The 10,662-nt window shown below is 39.9% G+C and overlaps 1 protein-coding gene across 2 annotated transcripts in view; it reads right to left on the bottom strand.

The window, feature by feature from the left end:
• Positions 1 to 6,060: 6,060 nt before the first annotated feature.
• Positions 6,061 to 10,662, bottom strand: part of LOC309499703 (ras-specific guanine nucleotide-releasing factor RalGPS1) — a 156,733-nt gene continuing 152,131 nt past the window's right edge. For both annotated transcript variants that reach the window (XM_082171110.1, XM_082171109.1), the window contains 4 exons: positions 9,628 to 9,720; positions 9,339 to 9,444; positions 9,083 to 9,174; positions 6,061 to 8,591 (listed from right to left, as the gene is read on the bottom strand). In XM_082171110.1, the coding sequence (XP_082027236.1) occupies positions 8,562 to 8,591; positions 9,083 to 9,174; positions 9,339 to 9,444; positions 9,628 to 9,720 (321 nt within the window). In that variant the 3' untranslated portion in view covers positions 6,061 to 8,561. The remainder of the gene's footprint in view (positions 8,592 to 9,082; positions 9,175 to 9,338; positions 9,445 to 9,627; positions 9,721 to 10,662) is intronic.

Genomic DNA, 10,662 nt, shown 5'->3' with positions numbered 1-10,662 from the left:
ACACACACACACACACACAGAGTCAGACAGACACACACAGTCATAGTTAAACACACACAGTCACACACACACACACACACACAGTCAGTCAGACACACAGTCACAGTTAAACACACACACAGAGTCAGTCAGACACACACACACACACACACACTCACACACACACACACAGAGTCAGTCAGACACACACTCACAGTCAGTTAACTTACACGCGCACACACACCAACTCACCAATTGCCAGATGTAGCCTATGGCCAAAACATTGGAGCCTGGTCCAGTTGTTGATGGAGATTGCCTTCACTATGTTTGATCCATTGTCGGTTGTTATACATGCCATTTTCTCCTCTTCCAAACTCCAAGATGCTAGGGCATCCTTCAGTCCCTGTGCCAAGATCTCACCTTTGTGATCGTCGGGGAAAAAAGCAGTCTGTAGGCACTTGCTCTTCATGGTGAAATCAGTCGCGATGAAGTGGACAGTTAAGCTCATGTACGGTTCCATTGTTCGGCTGGACCATAAATCCGTCGTTGCTGAAAAATAATCCGCTTGCTGCACTTCTGCCTCGACTACAGTCCGCACTTTCTTGTACATAGCTGGCAGTGCAACGTATGAAAAATAGTTGCGGGATGGTATTGAGTAGCGTTTGTCCAATGTATGGATCATCTTTTGAAATCCGTCACGTTCTACGTTGTATATTGGAACCATATCTTTCGCTAGATGGTAAGCAATGGCTTCTGTTATTTCCTTACTCCTACTGGAGTTATGTGGGTATGGCGTCGCATTGTGCAAGGTGTCCGTAATAGATGTCTGCGTTTTTGAACGACTTTCGGATCTCTTGCCTTGTACGGCTGCTTCATATTGCACTTTGTGGTGACGTTTGAGGTGCTGGTAAAGGTTTGTGGTGTTACCTTGCGGTGCTGCAACAAGGGCAAAGCATACCTTGCAAATCACATCAGATTGACCCTCGTCTTCTTGCTTGAATCCAAAATACTTCCACACCACCGAATGTGAGCCTTTTTTCGGAACAAGTTGAGACTGAGTGGTTGGCTGATTCTCGTCACTAGGACCTGGGTTTTCATCAATATCCATTTTGTTTATTTCCGAACTACCGCGCTCGCTCGACGAGAGAAACACAAGACTAAAAGGCGCTTTGTCATTGGCTGAGGGTGAAGCGCTGAACTGATGAGTGAAACACGTGAATAAAAGGTGCTTTGTCGTTGGCTGAGGGTGAAGCCCTGTGAGAGCTGTCCTTTCAAAATAAAGGCCGATTTTTTTTTTTTTTTTTTTTTTTTAAATCGAAGTCATTTACAAATTTAATCGTGAACTGGGTGAATCGAGATCGCGATTTTATAACGATTTATCGTGCAGGCCTAGCTCTGACTGAAAGAAAGTGGTTGTTCGCCCACAATAGAAGTCAACTGGAGACAGGGTAGGGACCTGGTGGCCCCTTGGTGATTGATTAAAAATACCACTGTGGTATTGTCCGTCCTCACCAGAATGTGTCTCCCTGATAGTTCCTGCTTGAAATGTCTCAGGGTGAAAATACTGCCCACAGTTCCAGCAGATTGATATGAACAGCCCTTAACTGTGGGTCCCAACTGCCCCGAATACCTTGGTGATGCCGAAGTCCTCCCCACCTACTGAGGGGGGCATCCGTGATTACCACCTCCCTGCTGGAAGTGGCCCAATTGGCACTCCTTTCAGAAGAAATTGGTCCCTTTTCCAAAGTCCCAATAAGTTCTACAACACTAACCTCAACTCCAGTGGCTGGAACACTGCGTTTGTAAAGACCCTGGGTAACCAATGGGTCTGAAAACAATCCAATAAAGTCCAATAAATGCAATAAAGTCCAACGCAAAATTGCGTATCTTTGTTTTTCCTTGACACGCAGCTACTGTACAGTGAGGAGCAATATTGTCAACCCAAAAGCTGTGCAGACTCAAGCGAGATCTCTCCGCGAGAATGACAAAGAGACCAACCGTAAAGTATTCGGAAGCTGATATAGCTTCTGGCGACTCACTCTCCTCACACAGCGAGCGACTCACTCTCCTCAGCGGGCGACTCACTCTCCTCAGCTCCCAATTTTTATGAAACATTACAATGCATTAAAGCAATACAGATAAACATGGAAAAAAGAGTGAGTCGCTCGCTGAGGAGAGTGAGTCGCCAGCTGAGGAGAGTGAGTCGCCAGCTGAGGAGAGAGAATCGCTCGCTGTATGAGGATAATGAGTCGCTCGCTGTGTGATGAGAGTGAGTCACCAGCTGAGGAGAGAGTATCACTCGCTGTGAGAGGAGAGTGAGTCGCCAGCTGAGGAGAGAGTATCGCTGGCTGTGTGAGGAGAGTGAGTCGCCAGCTGAGGAGAGAGAATCGCTCGCTGTGTGAGGAGAGTGAGTCGCTCGCTGAGGAGAGAGAATCGCTCCCTGTGTGAGGAGAATGAGTCGCTTGCTGTGTGAGGATATAGATCCACTGCCGGCCTATCAGTGGGGAATATCAGTAGCTAGTGGCTATAGTAAAGTGACATCCCACAACAAGTCATTAGTCCTATTTTTGGATATTTTGATGTGAATTGTACATAATTGTACATAACTTACATTAATTTTTAAAAAAAAATTGTTTATCAACTGTTATGACTATACATGTTTCTAAGATGTTTAATGATCCATTACAATCAGTGTGTGTGTAAATTCTTTTAATCCACTATGAACTTTATGTGACTGAAAGCAGTTGAAGGAAGTGTCCAGGCTTTATTTCACCAATGTTCCACATAACTGGTTGTTCCAGTAGGCCAGGTTATGTGTTTGTTAGGTAAGTATTAACAGGTAAGTATTAACAGTGTCTTTAAATTACAATTTATATTTATGCATTTGGTAAACAATTTTACTCAAAGTGACTTGCATTATTAATATTCAAGGTATACATTTAATTTGATCATGCATTCCCTGGGAATTGAACCAATGACCTTGCCTTTGCTAGCACCATGCTATACTGTTTGAGCAACAGGAACACTATACACTATTCACCAAAAGGCCTGTCATCTAAAGTGCCACACACTGGGTGCATTTTATCTACAAAACGTGTAACGTGTGTTGGAGATTTTCCTTTACCTCATGTAAAAGTCTGTATTGCTGTGTCTCAGTCAGAACCCAGGTTAAATCAGGATAAATCAGGTTAAATTAGGTCAAGGGGTCTGTGAGGATGAAGAGTACCTAACAAGCTCAGAGAGAAGATGTGTATAGGTAGTTGATAAGATGGTACTAAAAACGTGAATTAAAAATGATGGATGGCATTACAACACTGCAGGTGCAGAGAATCATGTGACCAAAGATATTCTTTAAAAATAGGTGTTCCACATCGGCTGCGGCTGGATGTAACCGATCGGCGAGAGTAGCCGCGTGCAGGCAGGGAGGAGCTGCAAACGGAGATGTGAAGTCGGACACTTTCTGGTTCCCGTAGTGACCGCTCACGTGGTGTTTGCGTACTTTACCACAGCTGAAGTGAAATAAATGTAATATTTGCCAAATAATACACAGATGTTTCAGAGACATTTTCATTCAATAGGCCTACTTTACGTACAGCGTCTGTTTGAACAAGAATAAAGTTCAACATAAGCTACTATCAATGAAGTCTATACATGTTTTAATCCGTTTTAATTTGATAAACATGACACAATATAACATCGCAACGACATGAAAAGAGTGTTTACTGTTATAAAAAACTGATTTGTGAGCTTTAGATGAACTAAAGGTGTTCGAATAAACACGAAACACACGTGATCGTTGTCATGCGGTGAATCCGGCCAATCGTGGAACAGCTGTGTCGTCATCAGCCCTCCTGCAGCCCAGTGCAGCCGCTCTTGAGAAGCTGCGCTGGCTGAGTTCTCCGGCTACTCTCGACTCGCTCTCGCGGTACTTTGATGGCATACGTCACAGTCACGTGGCGTCGGCGCTGTATCAAGCAAGCGGGAAGGAAGTCGACCGGAAGTTGAAGACGGCCGCGTGCCACCATCTTGTAGCAGAACTTCCCCTGCTGTTAGCATCCATCGACTCCCATTCATTTTGGCGTCACTTTGACAGCGAATAACTTCACATCTGAGGCGTTTAAAGACTCCATTTGTCCATTATTTATTTTTTAAAAAACACGACAATGTACAAAATGCTCCATTACCTTGTAGCTTATGTTATGGCCCCGTAGAAGCAGTTTTTGTAAAAGTAGGCTAACGATTGCGTCATAACCACGCGACTCTCTGTCGCACAGTAGAGAGATTACCGTATTGACGGGAGGAGAAGCTCGCGGGCAATCGGGGAGATGTGGAGGCAAAGTGACAAAATAATTGATCAGAATACCTAGCAAAAGTTTCTCCTGCTCCTGGCTCGTGGATACCTCCTACTCACGCTCTCCATCTCTGCAAGATTCGGAAGGGAATGATTCAGATTTCTCATGCCACAGCCACTAGAAGACAGACGGGTTGCTCACGTCACATCTACGTCGTCAAGCTCGGTTTGAGTCTGCGCGTCAGGAACGGAAGTCCTAAAAAATCGCTAAAAATGGGCTTCTCAATTGAGTTCCAATGAGATGGCTCTGTCCACTTCTTATACTGTCTATGGTATCAAGTCGGACAAAATTTCTAACCGGCATGCACTGCTTCAAGTCAGCCGCCGATCGGTCTGCGCAGAGCTGCATGAAGTCAAACAAGCCTATAGGTATGGCCAAAGATTTTTCCACCAATAGAATAATGTCTCCGGGAAAGATGATGCTAACGGTAGCGAAATCTTGAGGTGGAGCAAGAAGAGAAAGATAGCTGATTGGCTACCTAGTGATAAGAAAAGGTATAAGACCTGAGGTACCGACCATTGCAAATCAGATGGACAGCTGCATCTCACTTTGTTGCTCGTCAATAAAGTTACTTCTTCTGAAACCTGGAACTTCGACTCTTGAGAGATTTCTTCGAGACCTGATTTGAGGACTTAGAATTTGCCACAACACGTGTCGTCCTTGAAATGAATAGTACATACAGCCTTATGTGCACAAAATGGAAGGAACTTGAATGTGAATTTCATTCATGAAGTCAGTTTTAGGTTTTAAATTTTGTGGCCAAAAAATACTAAAAGTCTTTTTGTGTGCAAAATATATAAAAGTGTAACTTTCTGAAAACCGAGGATGTATTGAACAGATAATATGAACTTAGATGATTTTAATAAAGAATTTGACAGAGTGCTGAGGTGACATAAACACGGACCATCGCTCGAGTTAGAATGTCTTTATAAACTAAAAATCCACAAAGAAAAGTTTAATTTAAATGTCCTTGAGTTGACACTGTAAAGGACAGATCAGAGATTTGTCACAATTTATACGAATCATTGTTTGTAAGGAATAACTGATATAAAACCAGTGGTCTTTACTCGCATGTCATGTGGCTGTTTATGCTTTCTTCTGCCATCTTAGCTGCACATGCAATAAAAGGGGCAAATAAATATTGAAACATGGTTTACATGTCAGTCAAATAGTCTCTTCCTGTCTTAGTGGCGGTTCTTGGTTGAAATGAACTGGAAAGAAAGTTGATAGTCATTAACCAGGTTACACAAGACTAATATTTTACTGAGCTCCAGATTCAGATAACATCACGAGGGAAGCTGGAAGAGAGACTGAAAATAAAATAAAATAATGTTTAATACATTTATAAATTGAGCTAGCATTATAAACAAACCAAAAAATAAAACATACCATCAATCTTCTCCAGTCCATACATTTCTGCTGCAAAGGTTTTTATCTTGTATTATCATGTCATAAACATGCATATTGCAATTATATTAGTAACTGGTAAATCTACATGACAAATACCTTTTTATGATTTGCTTATTCAACTGAGAGGTACTGTATAAGAATTAATGCAATTTTCTTTTTTCACTATTGTTTTAGCAGATTGCACCAACATGCCACTCCAGTGCACTAACCACCGATAAATCCAATAACTACAGATCCTTCCCATTCTCATCCTCTCAAACCACAAATGTTAACTTCTTCCAGATGTCAAGTGAAAAACCAAGTGTAGACCAAGACAAACCTGTGTTCACTGCATTTAATGTTTGTACAGAAGAATCAGCCTTTTAGCTGATAAACCACATGTTCCACGATGGCAAACAAGAAATAATTTAGCAACATATTTACATGGCAACGCAACAAGAGTGAATTCACAGTCATAACGTACATGCAGTGCATCTGTACATGTGTGTGTCTGTGTGTTTTATGAAAGCGATCGCTCGGACAATACAGAAATAAAAACATGTCTCTTCAACAAACAGTTTAATTCATACACAGAAAGGCAAAACTGATGCCAGATAAATAATACTCGCAACAAATAACTAGTCAGTTTGCTGTGTGCTGCGATATTATTAGACTCAGAAGAGTGTTTTAAAAATATCTGACAATTCACTGTAAAGGGATAGTTCTTACCAAAATGAAAATTTTGTCATTATTCACTCACCCTCATGCCGTTCCAAACCTCCAAATGGTCAATATATGGAGAAACTCAAATATGCCCTTTAATAATAAATCAGCATACTGGATCAATCAACATGAGGTGTAAATAATGACCGAATTTTCCTTCTGAAGAGAATTATTCCTCTGATTCTGCTTTATGTTTATTTCTGAAGCTGATATGAATGTACTCCGAGATTGTGGATTGTGTGTCCAGTGTTTCTCCTTCAGTGACAGACCTCTATAAGAGTTCAGCGTCATTCAAACATGCTTATAACACACACACACACTTCATTACAATCATCAGTCCTGCACAGAAATTTGAGAAATAAACTTACAGACAACTACATTATTAACCAGTGTTGATCTTTCACTCGATCTGAATGAACATCTCTAATGAATACTAAACGCTAAAACATCGTTGCCTGCCGTCAGATGCTTCACATTCTTAACTAAACTGATATAATCAGACATAAAAGATTAGATATCTCTTCAAAATCAAAACTCTGTTCAGTTAATTACAGCCGTCATATCTGCACGTCACTGCATGTATTCCAGCATTGATGTTTATGGAGGATAAATCTCAGCTAAACATGTCCAGGTCACATTTCACAGCAAAACTCAAAAGATATCTATAAGAAATTATGTTTTGCATTAAGAAAATTTAGCGTATTCTTACTTTTTTTTTTTTTTTTTTTTTTGTGACATTTTCTTGACAATTAAGCATTTTAATTGCATTACAATATATATATATAAAAAAAAACATTCAATAATTTAAAAAAGAAATCAATAAGCATAAATTAAAGGCAGTACAATAAATATGACCATGATGTATAAATACTTACAATTTAAATAATATATCAGTTTTTTATTTTTTTTATTACAGTTTGTATTACAATTTGGGGATTAAATGTGCTTAATTGCCATCAAAATAATGTCACAATGCAACAAATGTTTAAGCACAACCAATTGCTTTATTCATTTGTGGCTAAGATATGACATGGACATGTTTTTGAAGGGTTTTGTGAGAGTCAGTAAGTGAATGTGAGCGCTTAGGATTTTTTCAATGACAATTTACATGATTATTTGAGTGATAGTGATATAAAACCGTTCTGTCCCGTTACAAGAAACACTTTCAAAGAAAATGAAATGTGACGAACACAAACCGCTTGCTTTTGTTGGACATATTTCAGCTGGTTTAAGTTGTGAGCTAAACCTACTTAAAATCAGGCAAAACCTTCATTTTACAGAAAAGTCACGAGAATTTGTTAATACTTAAAGCCCAAAACTAGCTTTTCCGAGTATAAAATGGCTAAAACTGAAACTGGATACAGAATCCCTGATGTAAACAAGTCACACTCACAAATATCCTTCAGCTAGATCTGTCATTTTCACATCATAACGTTGACCACAAATAAAAATCACTGTGCTTAAAAGAGATATGGTTAGAGATCTTGGCAACCATTGTGTGTGTGTAACTAAACCATGAACCGATGAGAGTCATTCGCTGGTTTAAGTCTTCAGCTTAGAGGAATTGTGCGGATCCATCTGTGTTTTGTTTGTTACGGCTCTTTGTAGGAGCAAATGCCTGTTAGTTTGGCTTTTTAGTCTTAGGCTACAGATGATTTCCACTTCAAGATGGGTCGCACGGTTTTCTCTTTCCTGTAAAACTCACTTATATCCGCACATCGATGCCCATCTCAAGCTTCTGTGTTGAATTTAATTCCCACAATGCATCTGTTCAAGTAACATGCTCACTGAAGCGTCCACGACAGCGACACAAACACCTTGAGATCCAGAAGTCTCCATATTGAAGACATGAAGAGTTGAAACAGGGTAAATTTATGTTCTCCCGCATCCTTTCCCAGAACTAGTGCTCAAACCTCCACGTCCAGGTCTGTAACAACCATCTTGATCTCAGTTGTGGACGTCGGGCTAATGGAGGGCCGGTGGAACAGATCGAGTCCTTCGGCTCAGTGACTCTTCAATATGGAAGGTTTTTTGCTCTTCTTTGCCCTTTTGCTGAACTAAACATGTTCTACTCAATCTCTGTGGGCCTTTGGCACATTATAAACGTCTTCAGGCGATTTACTCAAATGACATGAGATTCGCTGGTATCTAAAAGAGTGGAAAGAGCAACTATGGTATTATGCAGTTATAATGCTGAGATAATAGATTAGGGCTGGATAGCGGATGCTGGAGTTTAGATGATCACAGTAGCAGAGCAATGTCACAACCTAATGCATTACTATTAAATTAAATATATATAGACTATTACAATTTATATTATAACATTATTGAATAATATTTATATTACAATTTTACTTTTGAATTAAAATGACAAACTTTTGATTTGAACTTAACTTAAGTGTAACATTATGGTGACACTGTTTTCAGACTTTCTTTTGTTATCAAAAATAAAAAAATATGTCCATCACATTTTTTTTTTCATTTGAATTTCCATCAAAAATAACTATATTGCAATATATACCATTATTGTGATATAAAATTATTTAAAATTATCATTTTGGTCATACCGTCCAAGCCCATCGCAAAATAATTTTATTGCTAGCATGTAAATATTAGTGTCAAAACGCATTTGTGGATACCTGAGGTCTTCTTCTCCGACAGGCCTCCTCCAGCCGCTTGTGCCATATGATCGCAGAGAACCGATCTCCAGTCTGAAACTTGTAAACATTCCCTAAGAAACACAGAGATTATGCTCCAGTTATGTATATTAAAAAATGTACAATATATATACCCACACACACACACACACAGGTATATATCTCACTATCATTCATTTAACAATCACCAAGTCTCATTTGTGAAGTGACATATAAAACTACTGTGGAAGAGACGTACCTTTATCAGGATCGTTGAGCTGGAAGATGTTGGGTTGATCGGGATCATCCGGCAGAACAACCATCCAGCCCAGAACCGACACTTTCTTACACGCCCGAGACTTGTACTGTTTTCAGGAGGAACATTTCAGACGTGTTATTTTTATTTAGCAGTTCTTCCATTTCAAATGATTCGATTTTTTCTTCTTAAAATAATCACATAAACCTCCATCAATATTTTGATGATTTTATTTATTTATTTATTTTTAAATGAGGAATTGCTCTGTCTGTATCATAGCAGAAACACTCACATGTTTCCGTTCAGCGGCTCGCAGGGCTTTAGATCTGTAGAATATCAGAGTCGAACCACACAGTGAGATCCAGTACCGGCTCCATGAGGCAAGCTAGAACAAGCATAAAATAAAACTGTGAGAGACCGTGTGCGTCTGCGGCTGATTATGGATTGCTCGTCAACTGAGTCTTCCTCGGTCAGAAGGAATAGGCAAATCCAATGGTGCAGTTTTGAGAATTTATTGAGGAGGAGTCAGGTACATGGAGATGATGATGGTTTACAGGTAACAAATTAGGTGTGTTTATGGGTGTGTGTGTGTGTGTGTGTGTGTGTGTGTGGTTATCTGAAACAGAAAATACAATAAAATGTATATTAATAAACATATAGGCTATGGTTACATACAGATGCATAAAGAAATCACCCGCAGTACAACCAAAATCCACTAGTGGGAGCTCTAACACTATAAATTAACTTGCATAAATGCCATACATCTCCAAATGGTGAAAAAATGCCAAAAACAGGCGAACTATAAATTAAATATAATATTTGCAGTTATTTGCAAGACAATAACTAAAGAATATACAGTAGATGGCTACTTTAGAAGCGCATGTGGAGCGCCGTAGCGGGCCGCAGCAGTATAACAGTAGGGAATAACACGAGTATAAAAAACTTCGCCACCTGGGCTAATAACTCTGCAATAAACGCGCCATTCATGCAAAAGCCGTACTTACATCTTAAGGACGCACACAGCACTCATACACACAAGATTAGCACAGGATTAACAAAGGATGGCAATTTTCTGCACTGTTAATGATGCTCTCATGTCACTGGATCACACCAAAGTGAAAGTGCCTAGCGCAACCGCGATCGAGCAAAACTACAAATGAACACATGCATTATGGGTAACGTAGTCTATGTCAGGGCACAGACTTTTAACAGCCGCCCCTGTATTTGCCTGGCAAATACACTCATTCAAAAGTCAACTAGTTTGAAGTAATGCCGCTTGAATCCTCAGGCATTTCAGGGAGCTCCACCAGTTTAGTTACCGGGCGAA

Source organism: Leuciscus leuciscus, assembly GCF_965113295.1.
Source record: "Leuciscus leuciscus genome assembly, chromosome: 5".
NCBI lineage: Eukaryota > Metazoa > Chordata > Actinopteri > Cypriniformes > Leuciscidae > Leuciscus > Leuciscus leuciscus.
Note: the sequence above shows the minus strand (reverse complement) of the source record. Positions and strands in the feature narration are given on the sequence as shown.